At 36.9% G+C, this 27065-nt stretch overlaps 1 protein-coding gene across 2 annotated transcripts in view; it reads left to right on the plus strand.

Annotated features, from left to right (window-relative positions):
* Positions 1-526: 526 nt before the first annotated feature.
* Positions 527-27065, plus strand: part of EFNA5 (ephrin A5) — a 294485-nt gene continuing 267946 nt past the window's right edge. The window contains exon 1 of one of the 2 annotated variants that reach the window (XM_010353558.2): positions 527-965. In XM_010353558.2, the coding sequence (XP_010351860.1) occupies positions 841-965 (125 nt within the window). In that variant the 5' untranslated portion in view covers positions 527-840. The remainder of the gene's footprint in view (positions 966-27065) is intronic. The other variant, XM_030927816.1, reaches the window with a different exon arrangement.

The raw sequence follows: 27065 nt of genomic DNA on the forward strand, positions 1-27065 counted from the left end.
CGCTTCTCGCCGGCGCAGCTGCCGCTTAACCAGTTCCAGGACACCAACAGGGCTGGGTTGCGGCTCCGGATCCCCACCCTTCTCCGCGCACCGCCCGGTACCGCAGCACCTACGACTCCTCTGAGATTTCTGGGGGTCGCCCGGCTAAGGCACAGAGGAGGCTGAGGAAAGGGGTTCTCAGACTCCCGGGACCACAAGCGCGCAGCCCCCTATCTGCACGTCGCCTTCCTCCTGCAGTTTCCCACCGGCAGCCAAAGTAACTTGGAGGGAAGCGGGGCGCAGTGCTAGGGCCCCGGGCGGCGGCGGAGCCGTGCGTAGTCCGCTGCGCCGACGCTGAGCCGGGCCCGGAGGGCCGGTGTATGTCTCCCCGCGGCTGCGGCGCGAAACTCCCGGTGACTGTGCAGCGCGCGCCGCCGCCTACCCCGACCCGCGCTGCAGCCGCCCGGCCCGGCGCGCACCTCCCTCTCCCGGGGTGACCGGCCTGCCGCCGCCGCCGCCGCCGCCCGAGACACAGCTTGGCACCTCTTCCCCCGCCCTCGCCGCCGCCACCACACACACGCACGCTTCTCTCCATCTTGTGATTCCTTTTTCTTCCTGAACCCTCCAGTGGGGGTGCGAGTTTGTCTTTATCCCCCCCCACCACACCGCCTTCTTTTCTTCTCGCTCTCCTACCCCTCCCCAGCTTGGTGGGCGCCTCTTTCCTTTCTCGCCCCCCTTCATTTTTATTTATTCATATTTATTTGGCGCCCGCTCTCTCTCTGTCCCTTTGCCTCCCTCCCTCCGGATCCCTGCTTTCTCCCCGGAGTGGCGCGTCGGGGGCTCCGCCGCTGGCCAGGCGTGATGTTGCACGTGGAGATGTTGACGCTGGTGTTTCTGGTGCTCTGGATGTGTGTGTTCAGCCAAGATCCGGGCTCCAAGACCGTCGCCGACCGCTACGCTGTCTACTGGAACAGCAGCAACCCCAGGTAAGCCGGTAAGGGGCAGAGAGCCGGGGCTACCCGGGCCTCGGGGCCCTGCGGAAGGAGCGGCGGCGGGGATCGGCGCGCACCAGCAGCTGGCGGCGCGCACCCTAGGAGCCTGCGTCGCCCCGGCGCTGATGGCTTGAGGCGTCGGCGGGAAGCGCTCGCGTCGCGCCCCTCTTTGTTAAGCCTCCGCGGAAAGGCCAGGTGCCCCAGGGAGTCCCCGGGGCTGCCCAGACCAACTGCTTCTGCGGGGCGCGAGGAGACTCGGAAAAGGGCGGGAGCCGGGGAGTCGGGACTTCTCCGCTTCCCAGCCCCGGCAGGCTGACTGGTATCCGGATCCCGGCGCGGGGAGCCCCCAGTGTGCGCCGCCAGGAGCTCCTGCCTGGACCGTGGGTCTGTCCGCAGGGACTGCGGAAAGAACCCACCAAACATCCCCCAAAGTTTTTTTTTTTTTTTTTTTTTTTTTTTTTTTAAATTTTTCCTTTTCTTTTCCCGCTGCGCGCAGAGAGAGCGCACGGGCTAGGGGAAGTGAGGGGGGCTGGGAAGCGGAAGCTTTAGGTTTTTATTTTCCTCTTTACGAGGAAATCATTCGGCCCCTGAGTCAGTCTGGGCCCGGCGCGGTTTGCAGTGGAGAGGATTCTCCCATCTTCTCCATCCCTCCACCCACCCTAGTGGGTTCAAGATGCCAGAAAGTTTGATCTAATACCGGGTTACGTCATGTGTGCGGAACAAGCTGCCAGAGTTGGCCGAGCCAGGAGGTGGGAGCCCTTCGCCCGTGGCCTGGCGATGTGCTGCCGGAGGAACGCGCGCGGTTACCTGGAACCGATTTGTAGGCGTCCCCGAAGCCCGCTGGGTACGCGGGAGACTAGAGGTGGGCGCCTGGGGCCGTCCTAGCGCGCGTGCTGGACACCGGCCAGTTGCAAGACGTCCCGTGTTTTCGGACCCTGGGAGTGGAGTGGGGAGGTAATCCAGAGTGTCCGGCGGGGTCCTCCGGGTTTGGAGCAGTTCGGAACCTTTACTGCTTCCCGGTCTGTGCACAGAAGTCGGCCCCGCTGGGCCCATACCGCACAGCTTTCTCTGGGACAGAGGCTAGCTTCCAGCTGTGTCCCGGTCTCAGTGCTCTCCTAGGTACTATTTATTAATAGTACCGATTGCATCTAAAATCATAGGTTTTTTCACTGGGCTTCAGTGGAAGTTGGGAAGAGAGAGGCGGGAGGCCCAGGGGGTTAGCCTAGAGTTGGTGCGCGTCCTGGGCTCCAGGAGAGAGGGTATGGGTGGGCGCCTCCAGTTTTTTCTCCAGGAGAGAGGGTATCCGTGGGCGCCTCCAATTTTTTCTGTGTCCGGCGGGCCCTCTCCGCCTGCCTCCAGCCTCCCCTCGGCATGCAGGCGAGAGTGGGATTCCCCGCTTGAGTAATGTCAGCGCAGATGAAGATGGGAAGATTTTCCCCACAAGCAGTCCGCCGGTTACAGAACCGAGAGGGAGTTCTCCTTATTCCGTTAGTCGAGGATAGTCTTACTCAGGTAGCTGCCCAAGTCCTAAATGAACCGCCGAACAGGAGTGGAGATATTCCTGAAAGTTTGGTTCAAAAAACAAGTCTCCTGGAGGTGGGTGGTGGAATGGGAAGCGATTTCTTCTTTGACATGCCACTTACCACTATCAGGAAAAGAGAAAAAGAAGCCATCCTGCCAGAGGAGATGCCTTTTATTAAAGCTGACAGGACATGTAGAGTAAGCTTTCCAGTTGTGATGGTGTTAAAAGCAAGTCTCATTATGTTGGTTAGTTTTTTTTCCCCGTTTGTGCTTTATTAGGCAGCATATACGAAGCAGAAATGTGTATCTCTGAACTTGAGCACTTTATTAAATAAAGCAACACTGAAATAGTTTCGTTGAATTTGGGATATCTTGCTCTTGGTTGTCTCTTCTTTCCCATTCCAAACTCCACAATGTGATCTTTTTCTCATGGCATTCATTTATTTGGATACTTGGGTGTTCCAGTCTTCCTGGCTTAAAACGGAAAGAACCAGCAGCAACCCTACTCTAACCCCCCTTCTTAACCTGTCAAGCTAGACTGAGTTAGTTTGAGGACATTTTATCTTAGGTTATCTCTGTTTTATGCTTTTGATACTGTTGTTTGGTTTGAGATTAGCACATTGATTTTTGTCACAGGTCATGTTTTTTAATAGATCTGCCCTGCCTGCAGAAAACTCTTCTGCTCAGTATGCCATGGAGGCTTTGAACCTGCCCAGACAAAGTTGATCTGCAGAATTTTAAAATACCAAGAATATTTCTAAATCGGTATTGTGATTTCAGGTTTGTGGAAATACCTTTCTATTTGATCATTATCAGTTTGATAATGGCCAAAAGAAAGAGTGATGTACCCCTCTTAACCCCAAGAGATACAGCCCTAACACTTATTATTCTTAGGAATTTATGGACACATTTATCTTGGTATGTTATCACAGTTAAAAACTTACTTTAAAAACAATATTTTAAAAGTAGGCGGTTTTATCTCTGAAGTGTTGAGTAAGATGTTGCTTTTTTGATGTATTAAGAAAAGTCAACTTGGATATAATTTTAAAGAGGCCACATGCCGAATAAGTATTTTAAAAATAAAAACTAACAGTTTTTCACAAACAATAGTAAGAAAATATTTCAGAAAATTTCCACGGGTTTAGTAAATTTTATAAATTCAGTGTTGTGCAATTCCTCTTCATATATGTTATTTTGTAAAGTAAGCTAGCCATGCCTTGTGTCTTTATATAGAACCTATCTGTTAAGATTTTGCTAAACTAGTAAGACTTCAATCTTTTGAAAAAAGAATAGAGGACTTTAATTGCAACTTAAATAAATTTTTTAATTTTTCCCTCAGAGTATAAGTTCAGTGGGCACATAAAACTGATGATAATGTATACTGTGTCTAAATGAAGTAAATCTACTTTAGCTTATACTAACAGATTCAGTTTGAAATTATGTTTAGGTAAAATCAGAATTAAATGTATCTTGATCACAGGGATTAAGTACAGTATCTTGCTGTGTAACTTGAGTTATGTGTAACTTGTGTATCTGATAGGAGTTTATCTTCTACATGGAGTTTCATTACTGCATCTCCATTGAGAAATGAGCATCTACAGATGTAGTTTCATGGGAAAAATATTAAATTTATTTGTTGTCAGAATAGTTTTACTGTTAGAATCTATGTACCCAGGTATTCACTTCTGAGAAGTGGATACTGAGTTTTCAAATGCTGATAACTTTTTAGTTGGTAGTATTTATTGGATAGGGGACCAAACTGATTTTATGTGTTGAATTGGCACAAATTTGTGAAATAGCAACTGAGAACTATCAGTTTGAATAGAAATATATGATAACATTTGCCTAAATGCATCTTCTATATTTCCAAAATTTGAAAACTTGTATAAGTTTTACCTGAAGGTGTAAATAATCAAATGATCCTTTTAATGTTATGCTGAATTCTAAACTGGAATATCACTAAGTAACTTTGAGTAATGAAAATCCACGTCAAGAAGAATATAACTATTTGTCCTTAATTTCTTTTAGAATGTAAAAAGATTTTAAGTAATGTTAAAAAGGCTTCCAGTAATAAAACTTTATTTACATTCCTCTTTAGTAGTTATGCTTATAAAGAGAGTCATAATACTAAGAACATGCCTGTTCATCTGAAGTATGCCATAAACAGTTTTTGGTGCTTCTAATAAGAATATACTTGTAAACATCGGGTGCATGTTGAAAGTTCTTCTTGGATTATTTTGACTATTTGCCGAAATGATATTAGGGTAATTAAACATATCTCCTACTGGTTGGCATTATTGATGCAATAGTCAAATAATACAGCAGCAAATATGACCAACACTCTTTTAGGAATACCAGTCCTCCTCAACCCGGTGTTTTGCTTCCGTTAAGGTTTGAGTATCATCAATTTAAAAGGTTATATTCTTAAGAGGAAAATATCTCTGTAATTCATCAAGGATTTACTAAACTTTAACCTAATCATGTTTTCTTTGGACTTTCTCAATTCTTGTAGGGACTTGTAAATTAAACATTTCATATTAGAGTAGCAGGTAATTGACACCTTTTAGTTTTGTTAACATGTAATCTTGGAGTTGTGAAAGTAATGTGAATTCTAGGTCAACACTCCCAAATCCTCTGGCAGTACAGGTCAAATGTATGTGGCTAAGAAGAGCGAAGTAGTGACATTTTTTTTTCCTAATCATATTCCCTTGAGTATTTTTCTTCTTTCAAAATTTACTTGCTCCATTTAAAAAATTCTGAGCCATCATCATTTTGATATATATATATACCAGTATACCGGCACTATGACCTTTTCACTGACAAATAAATGAAATCAGCATGCTTTAAATCTAAGAAATTGTTGTGAGTAAAGATTGAATATTATCTTGGTTTCAAATGAGTTTTGTCATGAAATTTAGAAAGGATTAGCCTTGTTCTTGAAATTTTAAATACTTCATGTAATATTTTGTATGTTAGAAACATAAATGTTCTTCAAGCAAAATGCATTAACTTTAAGCCTCAATGTAACGTATCACTTTATTAGATGTATTGGTAGTAATTTTATTATTCTGAAATTTATATCAGAATTTATGCAAGTACCAGGATAAAAATAAGGCAGTATGACTGAGATTTATAACCCATGTTTTTATGCTTATATGTTTGTAAGAGACCTGAATTGACTCCCCCCCCGCCTTTTTTTAATCTAGAAATTTGTAAAAGAGAAGTATGCTGCTTGTTTTTTGGCCAGTTTTCCATAGAATTTTGAAAAGCAGAGTTGGCTACTGAGATATGTTCTACCTATTTCATTCATTATTTTATATGTTCACAATAAACTATCAGAAATACTCAACTGTCTGATTTTTAGATGACAGGAACATTAGAGCTATTTGAGGCAGATTTGACTATACAGTCTAATTTGGCATTTTCAGGGTAAGACCAAGGTTAGTAAACTACTTGTGATTGAAAGTATCAGTCTTCACTAGTTTATTACTCTCTGTTAGGTGATTTTAGTGGTAATAACTAAACCGTCACCTCACTGAACTAATATCTTGTCATGTGTATTGTGGCTAACAATCAATAGCTTCAGAAGCTTCCACCTTTGAAGGCTGAGGATCAGGTTTGGAGGGAACACTTAGTTACTTGGGTGCAAATTAACCTTGTGAATTTCTTGCCATTTAATCTTTCAGAATGCCTTCTGAACAGGCATTTCATTGCATTCTGTCCACTGGCCTGGTTTCCTGTTGGATAAGGACAGATAAAGATGAGCGCCTCCTTTTCTCCCCTGTTGCTATGAACCAAGCAAGCTACCAGCTTCATGCTGGGCCAAGAAAATGAATGAATACAATTAGTCCTTCAGGAGTTCTGGCCTTTGCTAGCTTGGGATAAGTATATGCCAGAAAATTTACCTTTGAGAGAGAGAAAGCGTTAAAATAAAAATGAACAAAATATGAGAATATGTTAAGAATAGAATTTTACATGTTGGGTAGCATTTGGTCTAGTGCTTATTGATTTGTTTTTTCAATATAAATCAATTTAAAATTTTTTATAAGATACCACTCAACCCGCCTCATTTTTGTGTATGTGTTGAATAACTTCTGTAGTAATAAAGACTTAAAAAGCTGTGATATTTTGTTTGAAATAATGAACGACTCTATGTTGAAGATTCTGTATTATCAATTTTCTTTTCAGAAGCAGTATACAAACTGTTAAAATAACATTCCTAATTAGAATATCCACGTTGCAAAGGAAGCCTCAATTTCCCTAAGCACAGTGAGGAAGGTCCTTGCCTCTTACCCAGGACAACTCAGTCAGATCAGCCTTCTGAACTGAGGAAAAAAATTGCCCTTTGATCATTTGTGACGGATAACACCTTCATTTTCAGGTATAAAAACCTCAAAGAGGAGTATAAGAAATGAGGCATTAATACTCACTTTTAATAATTTGTCTTGCGATGGTGGTCTTAGCCAAACATCAATAAATTACTGTCTCTTTTAAGGGCCTGATTTATATTATCGAATTTATATTTTAGTCTGCTTTTCAACCTATGTCCTGAGCTGTTTTGTAGAAAAGTTTCTTGTGATTAATGTGAACTTCCAGTGCTTCTGAATAGGATATTACTCACTACTAGGAGATCTATTTCCTCTTAAATTTGTCTGCATTTATGTTTTCAAAATTTAGTCAGTCATAAAGGAGCACAATGACACAGGACCACTTAGCTTAAAATTAAAAATTAATCAAGTTTTTTTCTGACTACAACTATTTTGCATGATTTTGAGTAAAATCATTCCTAATATCTTCATATTCTTGATAGTTCTTATTGTACTCTCTAAAGGATTTATTGTAAACTGAAATCTGTGTGCTATTTTCTAATTGGAAAATTTGAGTGGATGCAAATTCTTGTTTTTGAGGCTTCTGAATATAATTTTCAAACAGTAAACCATATAGTTCAATGAAAACATTATTTTAAAATATTGAAAACTCTTATTTAAGCTAGCTAGTTGCTGAGAGACAGTAGTGTACCACAGTGATGGTTAGCTCAGCTTTCATTCAGGTAGAATTCTATCATTTTCAATAAGGAAAAATAAACCTTTGTCATCTTTAGAAACATCCTTCATACAATTGACAGTTGACAGGTTGAAGAAAATGTTACTGTCAGGTCTTATTTTCCACTCAAGTGAGGAATAAAAATAGGTTTGAATGATTTTTAAAAATCTTATTTTAAAATTATTTCAAGATGGATAAAATGCTCTTAATCTTTATATGCATATCAGAATTGATCTTCCAGTTGCTTTAGGGAGGGTCAGCAAAGTATAGCTCAAGGAGAGATCGTCTAACAGTAAAGTTCCTATGATTTTTACTTTTAAAAAGTCAAGTACAGTTGATTTGATTGTAATGGGATATTACTGCCTGTTTTATGATTGGATTCTTAGGAGATATAAGATATAAATATTCTTTCTATTATTGCTTTTCAAGTGACCTGATTTTCATGACTGATGATCATGATTCTGGTATGAACTAAAAGTAGAAGTTTGGGCATATGCTCTGTACAGTCATATATATTAGCAAATACGTATATGCCTTGGACAATCATGTTACTAGTACACATCGATTAGACCTGTTTTAAAAATCACTTTGCTATTAATGATTAAAAATAACTGCACAGTATAATATATGGATTACCATGTGGAAGTACATGAATACCTACTTAGAGATTAGAAAAAATATGATTAAGTGCTTATTTCCTGATTTAGAAAAGCTAGTTTTTTGGCTTTCAGTTAAATCAGCGTGTTTTTTTTCCCCCCTAGAAGCAGCCATCTTGTTTTAAGACCGATTTTATTTCTTTCGTGAAATTGGTCCAGAAATGAATATGGACGATAGAAAAGGACTAAACCACTTTATGATCATTTTGGCAGGGCTCTCTACATTTAAAGTTCTATCTTATTTGCGAACTCACTAAAATGCTATCTTATATTTAGTTGACAGAAAAGAATGTTTTAACTTAGTAATAATATGCTTAAACCCAGGCATATTATATATTAATGTTAAATGTTGGGCTGTACCATGTTTCCATAAATTTTTTTTATTGAAGCTTATACTTTATGGCTAATTTCAAAGGAACATATTAAAAGCCCCTATTGTCACCTCCACCCCCAAATCCTGATCTCCTTTTTCTGATTATGCTAAGTAGTTCTTTTTATTTGTTGGTTGCCTTTTTTTTTTTTTTTTAATTACTCAAGTCTACCAGGAATCTTTCTCCAGCAAAAGGTACTGATAAAAGTATAGGTACCTCTAAAAATGAAGCAGTTGGGGTTATTTAAGATAGATTATATTAAGCCAGAGCCTTTTTGTCTCTGAAATATAAGCTCTTCCTATCACATTAGAACAAATCTTTCTTGTGGGTTCTCATAGATTATTTTACAAGTAAATTCATATTTGTTACTAAAAATTATGAGAGTATATCAACTGAGTCTGCTGTATTTTCTGTCATGTTTTGTATTTCTGGGTACATTTGGAAAACCAGGTGACCTAATAAACTTTACTAAAAATTTATACTATACTCCTTACTACTGCATGTGTTTGATGATGGCTGGAAACATTATTCTCATGTACTGCAGCAAAAGCAGAGCTTCTGTAAAATTAATTTCAGAAGTAACCTGACTTAGTCTGATTAAGCTGGGCACAGATAAATACTACTAATGTCACTTATGAAAGACTGCTTCAGTTTGTTAGAGGTAGGGTTTTGGGTGGTTGTAGATGTAGTGTAAAGGCAATAAATAAAGAGCACATTTTAATAACAGATACATATATCATGGTTAAAGTTCAGGTATGAGTTGACCATTTTTGCACAGAAAACTTTCCTCTGATGTCTAGCATCTGTTTTTCTTTGACTGGCTAGTGAGAAGACTAAAATAACTGAGTTTTCAAAGTGACCTTTTGTTTTTAAATGAATTAACAAATACCTTTTGTTTTTTTTTTCTTGCTGTTTCCAAGCTGTCAGTTTCCATTTTAAAATTTATTAATTATTTATATATGTAAAAACTATAATTAAGAATTAACTCTTGCCTCTTTCTCTGAAAATTATGAAAGTAAATTAAAGTATTTTTATATGAAACACGCAGTGTTGTGGTTTGAATTAAAGGAAGTTATGGCATAGTTGGATAATTATAGTGCAAATTGTTACCTAGGTTGTGATGATGACAGACGTGATACTTGATGTTTCATATTTCCTAGATGTCAGTGGGATATACAACTTTGTTACATTTACTAAACTCAATAATGTGTAGACAACTTCACCTACTTACATTTTTAATAGTTTTTAATTTTATGGAGACAAATGAGAATGGGAGAAAAGGAAAAAATAACTATAAATATGGGAAATTATCTTTTGTGTCTAACAATTAGGTTAAACAAAGTGGGAGCAAATGAGCCTAGTTCCCCTTCTATTGTTTCAGGGCAAGAAAATACAGACAGATGTCGGAATGTGGAAGCGGTGACCTCTGACTCGCACAGCATGGCCACTGCCCTGGTACACAAGTGTCCTGAGCCACCATCGTAGCAGGATGCGTTTTGAAGTGACTGACACTTTGAGATGGAGATCTTGAAACTGATGGTGTAGTTATTTGCAGCCCTCCAAAGTATCAGTCTTTTTAGTTTTCATTTTAAGTTTCTCACTTTACCATTTATAAAAATGTTTCTTTGGCTCTGACAGAGCTTTTGTGGCTTCTGGATGGCTTCTGTATCCATATGGTCACTATAAATCTTTGCTTCCCAATAATTATAGTCAACGTGTTGGGATAATGGAGGCTAAGGGAAGCTCAGATGTACAGTTCTGCTGCAGCAAAGTGTTTGGCCTGCTTTATTTAGCTAATACTCTTCTCTTCCTTCTTCCTTCTTCCTTCTTCCTTCTTCCTTCTTCCTTCTTCCTTCTTCCTTCTTCCTTCTTTCCTTTCTTCATTTTCCTTTTCCTTCTCCTTCTTCTTCTTCCTTCTTTCCTTCTTCCTTTCTTCCTTCTTCCTTCTTCCTTCTTCCTTCTTCCTTCTTCTATTCCTTTTCCTTCTTCATTCTTCTTCTTCTTCTTCTTTCTTCTTCTTCTTCTTCTTCTTCTTTCTTTTTTTTAACAGACAGATGAAAGCAGTGGTTTTGTTAAAGGCCTTTTCTTTTAGCCTCTGCTCTGCAATCTCGCCAATAACCCCTGGGTTCAGACAGACCATTAATGTTTTAGATACTGTGGCATTCAGTGCTTTCTTCATATATTTGTTTACTGTTACTGCTTCAATAAACTTTTACGCCTATTTCAGTAGTTTTCTGGCGGGAGCTCCATTTATTAAAATTTAGTGACCCAGCACTAAGAGGGGTACAGTTCAAATAGTGGTGCTTCTGACAGGGTTTTGTGTCAAACTAGAGAAAATAATGGGGAAACGAAAGCTGCCAAAATGTGTCTCCCAATTACTAATTAATAAGGAGAGAAGGGACCTCAGTGATAGATCTGGTGTCTGCCATGGCAGCAACTTGGGATGCTTTATTTTAAATACTGTATAAAACAAATTAAAGTAAACCTCAGAGAATGTAGCACCCAGATATTTTGTATCACAAGTGATAATTTTTTTAAGTCTGTGAAAATGCAGGCAGAAAACAAAATTTGAAATGAAATCTTTGCACTCTTTACCAATAGTATCAAAATGTAAAGCTATTCTAAAGAGTATTTCCCTCCTTAATAATGCCTTTATTCTTATTAATATTTTAGTACAGACATGATAGTGTTCTTTGTGGTTTTAGTATTGGTGTAGCATTGTATACATACTTTATTGTCAACAAAGATTCAAGGAAAAATTTAAAAATTTTCCCATCATATGCTTGTCATTAATATTTTGAAAATTACTATGATTGAAAAACAGAACCTCTCCCTCACCATATATATATATGTATTTTATATTATATATACCAAATATATATATATAATATATATATATATATATATATTTTTTTTTCCTGCCATCCCAGAGGTTCCAGTCTTTTTCTGGCCGTGTTCCCACTATGGTTGCTAGAACCATAATTAAATGTCTGTTATTAGTGTATTTTTTTTCATAGCATTTACAGCATCAAAAGCAAAGGGTCTTGTATGGAACTATAGCTGTCAAGGGAACAATGAAAACTAATTACACACTCTGCTATCACCATGGTCAGCTATATTCTTGGGAAGACAACGTGACAGAGGTGGTGTGTGTGGAGCGGGTGGGTATATGTATACATGATATTCCATAAGAATATGTACACCTAAGGTCAGACATACCTATTGGTTTACCATTATCCTCTGTTCTCTGAAGGAAAAAAAAATGTAGACAGGACTATCTAATTTAGTTAATTAAAATGAAAAAATGTGGTTCTTTGTTAGGAAGGGGCTCCCTATTTTAGCATTCTTCCTTTATAATATGAACTGAGAGAGCCAGCAATATCTATGAGTCTGAATATCTCGTTATTTTGAATATTATTTTGGCATGGTCTTGTTATCAATACATATATTAACATATCTATTATAATTACGTCTTTTGCAAGTTGTTTTTTTACTTAACTCGAGATTTTTCATTGACATCTGATTATTTGAGAGCTAATCACTTAATTCATTTATTATGTAAATCTCTCTATGGCTATTTTTCTCTTTTGATGGCTTTTGCCCATTTTATTGTCTCCGGGCCTGTAGACCTGTGGATAGAGTTGAGAAAGAAAAGGAAACTTAAAAAAAAAAAAAATATTCAAACTTTTAGCAGCTTGGATAGAAGATTTGTTAAGGAAAGACCTTAAAGCTATTGAATAACATGAGGGTTTGGATTCAATTTTGGATTTCAGTCATCCACGCCATCCCTGTTCTCTGGTACCACATAGAATCAGAACTTGGCCCTATGTAATGTTTTCCATTACTATTTTCATTCCTAGGGTGAGCACTCTTAGCTGTATCTAAAACCAAAGCCAAATAGATGAATTCAGCAACTACATGTTGATTTGAACTTATTTTTCCAAAGTTTTCACACTGAAGAAATTCTCTATTCCTATGTTCAATATCTAAAAGTTATCATTGATAAACTATTGAGTGATATTATGTGCAGAACACTGGGAGACATACAGAGGATTCAGGGGTAGGAGAACGTTTGCGCCTGTAAGGAACTTAAGAGCATTGTGCAGATACAATAATTTTATACATATAATTACAGAGTATAAAATAGTCCTATAAATGTGCACATGTAGATTTATTTGACAGATATTTATGTCAGGTGTCCACTGTGGGCCAGGTACTGTACTCAGTACTGGAGATACTGCAGTAAACAGCATCCCTGTCATCATGAAGCATTCGATTAGTAAATTCTAGGTCACTGTTTCTCACACTGTAAGGTGAACACAGACCTGGAGATTTCGTTGAAATGCAGATTTTAATTTAGTAGGTCTGGGCTACATAGGGCTCTGACAGTCTGCATTTCTAACAGGCTCCTGGATGACATTGATGCTGCTGGCCCATGAACCGTGGTTTGGACAGCAAGGTTCTAGATACAATTAAGTGGGAGAGAGATTACTTCTGGCTCTTCTTCAAGGACTCTTGGTTGTATTTGTGCTGAACTTTTCATAGAGTTCTGCAGTTTCTAAAATGGCTCCATATTTACGTGAAAGAAAATTATTTGCCGTTTAGAAAGCCCAGAATGCCTAGTGTTCCTTTCTAACCACTTTCCTTCAACACTCAGACAAATAGAACAGACTTTTACATTGAGGTTTATGCTTCATTGAAAATACACCACTAACAAAGGTAATAGGATGGGGATTTCATTATAAGATTTGGTCTCTGTAGACAAATTCCACTGGAATAAAAATATTACCCTGGTCCAAAAAGTTTAAGGAGGATCCTGTCATAAATGTCTAAGGATATTTATTTGCAAACCCTCCCAAGATGTATTTTATGTGGCAATGCCAGAATTACACCTCAGAAACAGATTTTTAACACTTTCCAATTTAAATCCATGTGGTTAAATTAACCCCAAATGTTCTTTTTACATTCAGCATAAAAGATGACTAACAGTTTTTCTACTTTCAATGTCTGGGTTTCTTGTGGGTGGCTTTCAGGAGCCTGTAATTTCAATGGAGTTATAAAAGACTTGAGACAAAATGCCTTCTTTCTGTAAAGTTCTATGATTCTCATAGTGAGAAACCTTTGCTCCTGTAGAGTCTAGGTAATATAAGACCTGCAAATATGCTTCCACTTTTCTCACAGCATATATGTTATTTGCTTTTTCAAAGCAAATCTTTGTATTAACAAGTAAGAAATGGAACTAGTTAAATTCAGAAGATTACTCTGTTTTTTTGTGTGTTTTGTTTTTACTGACCTTCACTCTGTGTATATAAATACAATATTACTCATCTAAATGAACTGTCAAGTCTTTGAAAGCATCAGTTAAGTAGACTGACTTAATTGAAATATACCTCTATGGAATGATTATTTTAAAAAAAGATGAAACGATTTGTACTTTAAGTCAGGTGTATTTTTGTGAAAGGAAATAGACGAACAAGACGGTGGCAACTTAATTTAAGTATTCTTTACTTTAAAAACAAATTTTTACCGATACGTTTTGATAATTTTAAAACAGAAGCAAATATTTTTCTTTTTAAATCCTCAATGGATTTAATGAGAACTTTGGGTACTATTTCATAATAACTATGAATGTTACTAAGAATAGTAAGATAGTACTGTTTTGTTAGTTTATGTTTATGTGCACTGTGGTGTAAATGAGGTTTCTCAAACAGTGAATTTGGGGGTGACAGGCACTTAGTGTTTCCAGTTTTATGATTCTCATTGATCCTGAAATACGAGCATCTTCTGTGACTCTCTGTGAACTGAAGTGGCTCCTAAAAAAGAACTATGATATATGCTTCAAAGATAGTTAAATTTAGGAATAGGATATAGTCACTGATTAAGTGAAGTAATTTGCATATCTCTAAGGAATGGGTTTGTTGAAAATAGAGTTGATATACCTAAGATTTGTGTTTTGGATGAAGTAGAAGATGCTCAGTAGTTCTTAATACTGTTTTTCACCTCCATTTTTAAAAAAAGAAAATAAGCACATTAAATGTTTTTTATTTAACTCAGAGTTATTAACAGTGACTTGTCATCATATTGATAGGTTGTAACCAAGTTCTTCTGTATACTAATATATGTTCCTATACAGATTATTTAACTGCATGTAGTAAAAACATTGTGTTTATGTACTTTTTTGTTTTGAATTTTTACAATAGCAACTGTTACAGATCAAACTTCAAATTTGTTTGGGTGTTTGATAGGCAAGGACTCAGAAAGTAAGATATTAAAAAACCCATATCAGATTATATTTGTCACTTGTCTGTTAACATTTTTTGGTTTTATTTCAGAGCTAATTAAATTTCAGCTCTATCTGAGTTGTAAGTATGCCATTTATAGTGGTGAATCTAAGCTTCAGTTTCTTTACCCTAATAGATAAATGGGTATAATAAAAATATCTCCCTCAGACTTGTGAAAATTTAAAGGAATGTGCATATGTGACTGGACTTTAAAAACTGATATAAAACTTGTAAAAAGGATAAAGTCAATCATATCTCAATAAATTGGGGGAAAAATAGAGATTTAAGGGGAGTTACCTCACTTTATATATCTTCTTGTGAATCTCACTTTATATATGTTCTTGTTAAGTTGCGTAGAAAATACATTCTTACAAATAAAACTTATTTTAAAAGCATCACAGAAGAGTTGACTTTTTAAAAGATAGACCAAATTGTATCATTTTGTAATATATGTTGGTCCTGAGAGATGATTTGTATATTTACATTGGGTTTTATTTAAAGGAATTTGCATTTTAGGTTTTATCTTGTGATTTCTAAAACAGTAATAATGTGTAAAGAGTGACTCTTGAGAGGCAAGTCTTCCAGAATCTTCTTCCCCAGAAAGGAATTTTGAATCTCCTTTGTAAAATTGACGAGGTTTATTTTTAATGCCCTCTCTTCCCCTCTCAGTTTGTCTCTGCTATATTGTTTCTTCTTTGACTTCTAAAATCCTGATATTCTACTTTGGACTTCATAGTTATAATGAGATATCTCCATCTCAAAGGAGAAATTAATGAATACCGACATCCTCTTGGAGATGCTTGTATTTCCAATGAGGAGCTTGTTGAAACAAATCAATTCCTATCTGGGCCTGCTCCTTACGGGCAGCTGGGCTGTCCCTGGGATCCTTGGATTTTTCTGAATTCTGCTGCTGGAAGAGCAGGGTTTTTAGCCTCTTGACGCTCTGCTTGAGAACTCTTGCTATTGACTATCTTAAACTTAGTACATATTATACACACATTGATGTGAGAGGCATAAATAGATCATAACAACATGTAGCTGAGAAAGGAAACAGGATTTGTCAAGGAACACATTTTAATGCATTGAAACCTGCGCAATACATTACTGCCAAGGGGCTGCTTTCCTATAGAATTGTCTGGTGGTTATTCAAAGCCAGTTTTACTTCCTATGTTTATAGTTTGTTTAGGTGGATAGCAAATGTGCCTGTTACTTTTTAAAAAATTTCCGTCATATACTTACATAATCATTTTGTAACGTTGTTTTACTCCTGAAGGTACAAACTTCATTTATGCCAGAAAAGGGTAATTCATAAGGGAAATTGTCAATGATCCTTATGTACTGTACCCAGAAATTTAGTGATGTCGGTGGGCAGAACTTGGCCACTAGCAATAAAAATATTGGGTCTAACATAAGCCATACCAAAATTATTTGAAAGAACACTGCGAACTCTACTTAACAGATTTCTCTTAAAAGTACAGCATTTTAATATTTACAATCACTGTGCTCATAGGAAAGTTAGATTTAGCTTCATTGCTCTTAGATCATTTTGTACAAAAGCAAGTTTCTTTTTTCCTGCTAAATTGGAAGTTAAAATTTGTTGAGGGAATGAGCTTGCTGTGAATTTATTTCAAGTTTAAAGCTTGGTAATTTTATGTTACTTGGATTCCATGTCTGGTGAATGATATTAGTTACAGTCCCTCCCTTGCTCCAGGCTTGCTTTCTTGGCAAAAGGGTAGTCAAGAAGTTTAAATTTTGATAACTTACTTATTGACATTTTGTATTATTAAAATACTAATTCCTTATATTCTTGTACATCAGTTAAAAAATATCAGCCAAAGACTACGTCTCAGCCAGGCTTACTCAGTAATTTTTTTTCCATGAGAGCATGTTGATTGATCAAATTGCATGTGTATAGCTATCTAGTAATTCCTTAAGATGTTGAAATGATTGGATTGAGCTGCAGCTTAATTATTCAGCTTTTATTAATATGGTAAATAATGTACTAAAGGCTAGAGCTGAACGGATTCCAGTGCATGTGATGAATTTAGACAGTTGAATAGGCTAATCCTAGTGCATCACCTTTTACCTAATTTTTTTGGAGGGAGGGATGGTTTGAATTATCTTTATTTCTCTTAGTGAAAGGCTGAGTTATGTCAATGTATTTTACATGTTTAAAATACAGAAGATGCTCTTTAGTACTAAGATTGTCATAAACTAGAATTGTAACTTTGCACAGTTGTAAATTCTCTTCAATTTCTCTTTTTAAAGTTTTTAGATCATTTGGCTCTGTTCTTATGGAAATGTTGCAAAATGTGAATGGAATATACAGTTAAGTCTTTAAGCAAAAGGAACAAAGTCTATTTAATGATTTGAATGGAATAATGAGTATTATAGTTGGTTATGGCAGACAACTATGAATTTCTTCCTCAGGTATCTAACACATCTTCAGTAATTTTATATAGCCTTAATCATTTTAGTAAAATTTCCCAACTGTCACTTTGGGTTAGTTCTGTGGCAATTGACCTTTTAAAAAAAGTTTAAACCAACTGGCAAATACAAAAATCCTTACAGTTAAGTAGTTTCATATTTAATATAGAGGGTCTGTCTATATTTATGTCAACAGAATGCAACATACACCCACAGGAAAGCTTTATTGGCTCTAATATGGTATTAGAACAAACTATCCATCTCACCTCCCACCTGCTGTCTCATAGTAAGCCTCTTTTACTGGCAGGAAGAGAATATTTGTGACTTTTTTTTTTTAAGTCACTCTCTTCATAGCCATAGATTAACCTTTCCAATCTCTTGCAAAGATAGCAGGCATACTTACTAGTATTTATCATAGCATACTCTTAATTCATGGGGTTTGGTATTCACAACTTCATTTTGTAATCACACTTGAATTGGTAGTATACATAAGACCTGGTCTGGAAGTCAGTCATGGAGTTTGGGTTAACTTCACCTAGAGTTCTTGCATTGCCATTCTGGGCAGAGTAGGCAAACACTGGCAAGCTCTTGAGTGGGTGATAGGATCAGGACCCTGCTCACAAGATATACGTGGGTCACATTAAGTAGATTTGCACTGCAACCTGAATATGGAGTTTTAAGACTGCAGTAATCAGTGTTGGAAGACGATTGGTTTTTCTTGTTATAAATTGCTAATTAGTATTGAAAGTCTAACCTGTTTTGTAGAACAGCCTCTTATTTTCTTTGAGAAAGTGGTTTGGACAGTAATCTATTTATCTCTATACCCCTCTTCCCTCTAGTTAAAATCTAGAAACCTCTGGGGACTCCTCCTGTTGAGTTCTGCTTGGAAGGAGCTTTAAAACAGTGCCTCCAAACTGAAGTAAATATTGACTGGGTCTGGGACTGAGCCCTGCTCAAAGCCTCCTATTGTTCCTCCTTAGTCAGCACTCCAGAGCGAGCTCAAGTATGCATGTGTTAGGAAGAGAAGAAAGGCTGTGGAGGGAAATTAACAGGGCCCACAGCTGAACTCATAAATGCACCGTATAGAGGAAAGGGAAGCTGACTACAAAGCCAGCTGGAGCTTACACTGGGTTATGGAGAACTTAGGAGATTGAAGTGTAGAAACGCTGGCCAGCCTGTCTGCTTTGGTGAAGTTTAAGGTACACAAAGCTGCTTGTCTTGGTGGGTCCAGCCTGTCTCTGAGTGCAACTTTCATGTCAGTGATGCTGTATTCTCAAGGAGACGTGAGTTACAGCGTTTTGGTGGTGAACTTGGAAGAGAGAAAAAGGGTAAACCCTCAGATTCCAGAATGATGCTTCTCCCTCCCTGGTACCTGTTCTGATGCCTCTGTCAGCCTTCCCTCCTTCAGCTGTCATGTTGGATTACACACTCTCTTGGGTCTCCTAAGTGCTTTGGCATCCCTGGGGTATCAGATGGGTGAGGGAGAACCATATGCCATTTGAAATGAAAGTTCTGAAGAGAAGATGTTCTTATTATATGAAAAATTTAGACTTTTTTTTTTTTTTTTTTTTTTAGAAAAAGAAAATTAAATCATTTAAATATGGAACAGATTCCCTTGTTTAAAGTGGAGTACTTTGAGGAAAAACTGCTTGTATTTTTACCATTCAGTTTAAGAACCCAAACAAACAGCTGGCTGACTTATGTTTTAGTGAAAATCATCCCGTACATTTACTAACTAGAAAAGTAAACATCCTTAAAAAGAAATTCTTGTGTGTCTTGACTACAAAGTAATTGTTAATAAATACACAGTAAATACACCAATAGCATATTTGGATTGTTAATTCATTTCCACTGATATTGTAAGCATACTTTTAAATTTGTAGTCTTCTGTGATATTTGATGTGAACATATCAGTGCTAAAGACCACATGCAGGCAAATACCAGGACAATTAGAAAATTCTTTTTTTTTTTTTTTTTTTTTTTTGAGACGGAGTCTCGCTCTGTCACCCAAGCTGGAGTGCACTGGCCAGATCTCAGCTCACTGCAAGCTCCGCCTCCCGGGTTCACGCCAGTCTCCTGCCTCAGCCTCCCAAGTAGCTGGGACTACAGGCGCCCACCACCTCGCCCGGCTAGTTTTTTTTTTTTTTTTTTTTTGTATTCTTTAGTAGAGACGGGGTTTCACCGTGTTAGCCAGGATGGTCTCGATCTCCTGACCTTGTGATCCGCCCGCCTCGGCCTCCCAAAGTGCTGGGATTACAGGCTTGAGCCACCGCGCCCAGCCACAATTAGAAAATTCTTTGATTGCCAAGGCAATCATCAAACTGTTGTGCTTCAGGTCACTAATATATTAGAACAATAGTGTCACAATATAGCATGAAATGCTATGGACAGAGAGAGAGAGAAAGCACATCTGTTCAGGGGTATCAGAAACTACTTTCTGGAGAGGAGTAATTTAGTCTAGACCTTGAATGATGGATATGATTTTAAAAGAGGTGGGGAAAGTAGCTGAAGAATATTGCAGGGATCCTTAGGAACAGGAGCAAAGGCCTACTGACTGTAACCTTGTAGATGGATTTGGGGAATAAACAGAAAGTAGTTTATTCAGGGTGAAGGGGATCTACTGAAAGTACCTGTAGCATGGGCTGAAGAGGTAGGTTGGCCAAGTTGTGGAGTGTGAATTTAAGGTTGGTTTTTGTTTTTGACTTTTTAAAAAGACTTTATTTATTTAGAGCAGTTTTAGGTTCACAGCAATATTGAGAGGATGGTACAGAGATATCCCGTATACCTCCTACTCTCCCACACATACACGAGGCTGCATTTTTAGTAGGGGGAGGAGGACCATTATATTGCATTATTCTTTATAATAGGTGGGTTAACACGGTCCTAATATGTATTATAATTGTTCTGCACTGTTGTATATCTTAGCCACTGTTTAATTGCTTTGTAAATATAACTGAATACTGGTAAATGTTGAAGATCTTCAAATTAGGCTTAATTTATAAGTGGTTAGGTGGTGGGATGATAAAAATCAGAGTAATTTTAATATTTCCATATGAAACTTAGGGTGCTCTATTATATCTGAATTGTTTCTCTGACATATGGATTGAACAGTTGTTTTCAAACTTTTTTTTTTTTTTTTTTTTTTTTTTGCCAAAAAACCATTGTTCACAAAAATAATTCGCAAAAATGTAATGTGTAAAACAAAAAGAAACGCCAAACCGCCAAGCAAACATCAAGTTGTAGTTTGGAGAGGTTGAGGGGTAGGCTGTGCTCTATTCCCAGGCTTCTTGAGAGGCCTGCGAGGACCCCCTATGGTTCTTTGAATCATGTTTTTAAAACCTTCCTAGAGTACAGGCTTTGGCATTTACTTAGGGGCAAATAGAAGCAATGCTGTGGAAGAGATTCATTTTTGCTTTTACAGGCCACAGAAGTGCTTATGTGACCCTCTAGGAATTGACTTGAATAGCTCCCATTTATTGAGCACTTACTGTATATGAGCATAGTCCTTTACAGACTAAATCATCATCATTTTAAAAATTCCTGACGAAAGCTCTTATGAGGGAGGTATTATTATGATTCTTGTTTTACTCATGAGAAAACTGATTTTTACATACTTTATGCTAGCCAAAGGTCACTTGGCGAGTAAATGGCCCTTACCGCTCAGCTGGGCTGTGTGGAATAATATACTTTGTCTAACAGAATTCAATGAAATGTTGAAAGGTGACCTTGGGGCAGAATTTCCGAGGAGATGCAGTGGAGGAGAATGATAGGGACTATATGCTAATATGAAGAGAGTATTAAAAATGCAGATTTTTATTCCTCCTTGTTGAACATTTAATTGACTGAGGTAGCAAGCCATAATTTGGCATCCACTGCAAATAACTAATATAACCAGAGGTTAAATGTTTCGTGGACTGGGGCTTTGGAGCTAATTGTGAGGCCATGTGTATGTACAAGCTGTGTATACAACCAGATTGATAGGGATTCACATGCCCACTGGCCCTTCTTGCCTGCATGCAGGTAAGCTTGGTGCCTGAAGGCTGGCAAAGGTATAGAGCTATTTTTGAAGACTTTCAGAAGAAATTCTGGATATTCCCTGAATAAAAGTTTTAGAATTTAGCAATCATACAGTCAAGAAATTTTCCTCTATATTCAACCTAAATTATTTAACTTAAAGTCAGTTTTGGTTTACATAATAACAATATACATTTACTGAAGAATTTTAAATGCAGATTTTGCTTTCTGTATTGTAAGCACATTTTGAGCAAGAAATGATCATTTTTAAGCTATAGGGAACAATACATATGCGCTTGAATTGACTCTGCATTCTTTTGTGTCCTGAATCCCTCACTCTCATCTTAGTTTCCCTTCCTTTTGTTTCATTCCTTCACAGGAGTTTTTGCCACAGAGCTTAACAGCCAGTAAATTCTTCCTGATTAGTTTCAAAGACAAAAGTCTCCTGATAGGCAGTGAGTGGATCAGGTTCTCACCTAATCTCCAGAGAGACAACATGCAAGGAGAAGAAAGGGTTTGACACTTTATCCATTATGTACCTCTCTGCTTTGCCAGACTCACCCAAGTCTTTTCATTGAATTGTGTGCCTGGAAACATTAGGCAACTCATTCCTAGCACAGCCCTTTGTACCTCTGCAGTGGAAGTTGTTACCCCATCTTCTAATTTAGTTGTTTATATGGGTAATATTAGTATATGAGTTATACTATAGTTTATGTATGTTTGCATTTTTGTGTGTGTTCTCATTACTAGATTCTAAGATTCTTGAGGTCAGAGATTGAGTCATGCAAAAACACCACACCCAGGGGCTGGCCCATGATGATTAAGAACTTGAGGTGGGTTGGTTCTGAGTACACTTCTCTGCTCCCCCACTGACTACTTGCCATGGACCTAGACAAGTTACTTAATCATTCCCTGTTTCATCTTACTCATTTATATATGGAAATACTAATATATTTGTCTGATAGAGTTACTGTGAGGATTAAATGAGATATTATTAAACATAAAGGATAGAAAAATGCCTGGCACGTAGTATGTGGTCAATAAATTTTAGCTATTAATACTTTCAAATGAATTTCTGTATTATTATACAAAAATACCATGTAATTATACAGAGGTATGTCAAAGAGAGAGCATAGTCTAACTTTAGAGTCGGGGTGACCTGGGATCAAATTCTGCCTCTTTTCTCCAACCCTCAGTTTTCACTTATGTAAAATAAGGAGGATGTATAATTTGTAAAATTGTGTTGATTAAGTGAGAAAGTAAATGCATATAAAATGCCTGGTGCATAATACTTGATTCATGAAATCTAGGTATTATTCATTTTTATTATTCTGATTCATTAACATGGAGAATTAATCATTTGAGGATTAGCCTATGAGTTGTCTGCCCATAGTGTGCCTCTCTTCATTTCAGTTTTTTGGCTGCCTGTTGCCAGATGTTTTGCCAGCCTAACTGAATTCATGTATTGATTTGTGAGAAAATTATTCTTTTTGATTTTAGCAGTTTGAAAGATGAAAAAAAATATCTTTTAAAAAAATACCAAGGCCTGGAGTCAGTTTTTTTTATTTTCTACCAACTAGATGTTTACCTTAAGCAAGTCATCGATTGCTCTGGGACTCTGTTTTTCATCTTTACAAGGTGATTGAATTAGTCGATCTCTTAGGCGAGAGCATCTCACTTAGAAGATCTGAGATGTGGCAAGGCCTTGACACTATTTAACTGTTTGACCTTGGGCAAGTCACTTAACCTTGGTCGAGTCGTGTTTCCTCATCTGTGAAATGAGGGGATTGTTGTCTTCTGGGAGGTCATTTTCGACTTCATGAATCCATCGGCCTTTAAAACTTCTTTGTTTAAAACTTATAATGTACTTCTCCCTAACCCCTCAATTTTGTTTTTTCAGTTACGAGGAACTAATACATACATATTTACATTGTGTAAACTTTTGAAGAGGACACAGAGATTTTCTTTTTTACTTTCAAACATGACTCTGAAGATTTTATTAAAAGGATTTTTTTCTGTTTTGTTTTCAGACATGACTTTAAGTATTTATATCTGGAAAACCACACTGAAGTTACAATTAGTCAGTAATAAAAATAATGTGTGACATATATTCAACTACCCAAACCACCCAACATCTCTCATCAGAGTTGATGAGTTGAATCCTGAAGTCTGATGCAGGGAGATTGCAGCTGCATTGTATCTGATTAAATTCTTAATTTAGATTAATTCTAAGAATTAAAAATAGTTTTAAAAAATCTAAATGCTTCAAAAGAAGAAAAAGAAGGGCGTAGAATAAAATGTTTTCAATTCACAGCTATAAAATGTACCACAAGTTGAAACTATTTGGTTTTCATTTGTTTTCCCTTTGCCTTTGGAAGGAAGTAAGAAGTAGAATAAGAATTTTTAAACATTGGGTAATTGTATAAGTATTTTAATTCAGCAAACAATTATGCAATATAAGTATTTATCATAGTTACATAAATATGACCCCATTGTCACACCCTTTTATTCCATGTTTTGACAAAGCTCAACTAATTTTATACGTATCTTTCATGTGATTATTAAAAGTATATAAATAATATCATAGTAAACTTCATAATATGAAATAGACTTTTCAAAAGTCGCTTTAATAATCAGTGAGAACCTAAGTGAATAAGACATGTTGACTCTTTAAAGTAAGTTACAAGATGCCGGTTCTCTTTGCAAGAATGATGTAGCAAAAAAATCAGTTAAACTTTTTTTTCAGTGAAACTTTTAGGTGATTAAATGCACTTGCATCAAGATGATGGTAAGTATAGAAATAGGGTATATAAACAGAAATGCCTAAGTATTATCTAATCCACCTGTTTAATGCCCTTCTTGCATTGGACAGCCTTGCTTATAGAGCTCATTTATTGGAGTTGCCTGGCCCACTCAGGGTCTGTTATCTCTGCAGTTTCTAGTCAAATTATTCCTAATCAGTTTCATGGGTAAATTGGACTGGATTCACCCCATTTCCTGTGACAGTGTGAGTTTTCGGTGGACTAATCAGTCACAGAGCACAGTGATGTGTCCTCTTAGAGGTTAGGCTAAGTAGGTTGATTGTGAGCAGCAGCCATTACCGACAGTAGAATGTGTGTTTGCTGGTGTTTCTGCATTTATTAATTTGTTGGACATGAACTTAATGTTTTTCGTTTCCTTGTTATCTAATAAAAGCAGTTCAACTTAACTTAATCCAAGTTGAACTTTTGTGGGATCTATTTTATCCCTCTCCATTATTTTATAATTCTGTAATCTTAAATTTTTTGATTATCAGAATGAACATTAAAGTAGGTCTGTTTTACTAATAATTATTTCCAGTTACCAATATAGTTATTTTCATTGAAAGACATTCATAAAATAAGAGCTCATTATAATTGCAATGCCAGTTATGGGACTATGATTTTGAACTATTGTTTCTCTTTTATAAATATTGAGTTACTGTTAATTTATTGTAGACAGTTAGAGCCGTGATGCATTGTGAGATGCTGAAGAAAGTGTATGTAGTAGCTACATATTTACACCAAAAAGTTTGCTTGTCTGGCTCTTAAATTTCCAGAATTGAATAAGATAGAAATATGTCGATATTTTGTTAAGATGCAAAATAAATCATCTTACTTAAATACATACATATACTGCATTTTACATAATCTTATCAACTATATTTCATTTTCTTGTGTTTCATATTGTTGTCCGGGTGATAATATCACAAAGATGCTACTTTTTTAAAAAAAATTTGCATTATAGGGGCTTTATGCATCTCATAATTATCTTTGATATGTTATTTAAAATATCCTTAATAGTTGCCTACAGCATGCTGACAATCATTCAAAAGTCCCAATTTCAGTGGAATATATATAATAAAATAATATTTCTGGAGAAACTTAGAGAACTGATCCCAAATGTCTGTACTTTACACATAGAAGAAAATCCCATACAATGAAGCCTTTAAAATAAGCTTAAAAAATTTCTTTGTAATCAAGGACATTCTATATCAAGAACCACTTGCAGCGATGGTACCCACTGATAGTAAGTAGAAGTATCTCCCTCACCATGTAAATATTTTTTTGAGAAGCAGTTGAATGTTCTCTCAACAGCTGCCCCTTTCAATAAGATACGCACAAAATGAGTCAATGCGTGTGACCCTTTCTGTCTCAGTGTGTACAGGGAGATCCAGGAACTCAAGTAGATTTGTAAAAGGAAGAACTAGCACCAACATGTTTAATCAGTATTACCCTTTACTATCCCTCAGTAATATTTATCTCACCTCACTGGACATTAATACCGGATACTTATAATCTACTTCGTTTCTTTGTGTTTACAGTAGTCAACATAGTGCTTGGCACACAGTAGGCATGTTGTAGAATTTTTAAAAAATGTTTTGTATATAAGATGTACAATATGTACACCATGATATATGTATATCATGTTTTGATATACAGAGTGAAATGATTACTGTATCAAGGAAATCAGTATATCCATTCTATCCCTTTTAGCATACTTTCAGTATATGATACAATGTTAATAACTATAGTCATCATGCTGTACATTCCATCTCTAGATTGCAACTGCGTACTCTTTGCCTATACCTTAGACACTAGGTACTAAGCATATAGTGTCTGTTAGAATCTGCTCACCTATCATTTTGTAGAAAAAGAGCTATGCTTTAGTTAACCAATTTTTTGTTAGTTAATTGGAAGCCACCGCTAACCTATGATTATTCTTCACAGCAGAAGTGTAAATAGATCCTTATCCATTGTTTCTCTTAGCTGCATTGGTCTCATCCTCTTAGGTATTTGAAAAGATAGATTGATGATGGCAAAACAGGTGACAGCTTCAGGCCACAGGGAATATGTGGTCAAATGAGTTTGGCTCTCTTAATGGTACTGAATCCATATTTATCTGGAGAAAACAATAATAGCTAAGTAGCTAATGTGATCAAGGTTTAGAATGAGCCTTTTATTGTGGTTGTTTTTGTTTTAGCAATCTTCAAATCAAGAGTTGCATCTTTAAACATGCCTAACACTTTTAAACATTTGGGGGCTGTTCTGTAAAGAATTCATGACTTTAAGTATATGTAATATCCATAAGATGTGAATGAAAAGAACTACCCCTGCCCAATCTTTCTGAAGTGAGAGTCAGACAAAAATATTTATTTGGTCTGGTGTTTTAGGGTAAATTTAATGACTAGATTGACTATAGAACTTGATTCAGTATAGTGTGAACAAATTGGTTTACATGGCACTAAAAACACTCTTATACACACCAAGATCTGCTAGATATAAATTTGGCAGAGTTATTAACATGTGAATAGTGAATGCCACTCACAAGGACTTTAAAACAAATTATGAAGAGTAGTACAAATTTAATTCAGTCAGTTGGGAAAAATACTTTGGATAAAATACAGGTGGACAGTTTAGTGCTATGCAAGTTTAAAGGTAGCTTGGAAATTACTTCAACTTCTCCAAGGCAGATTTACTGATCTTTGTGTCCCCTTGTTTGGAGCTTTTCACATAATAGATATATATTTTTTTCTGGGTGTATTTAACCCATGTCTGAATAGCTGAAGACGTTTGTAAGCCATGGCATTATATAATTGACTATAAATAACTAAGGCATGTGGGGCTTAATACTTAGGTGATGGGTTGATAGGTGCAGCAAACCACCATGGCACGTTTACCTAACAAACCTGCACGTCCTACACATGTATCCCAAAACTTAAAATTTAAAAAACAAAACAGACCGGGTGCAGTGGCTCACGCC

Source organism: Rhinopithecus roxellana, chromosome 3 (assembly GCF_007565055.1).
Source record: "Rhinopithecus roxellana isolate Shanxi Qingling chromosome 3, ASM756505v1, whole genome shotgun sequence".
In the NCBI taxonomy this organism is placed as follows: domain Eukaryota; kingdom Metazoa; phylum Chordata; class Mammalia; order Primates; family Cercopithecidae; genus Rhinopithecus; species Rhinopithecus roxellana.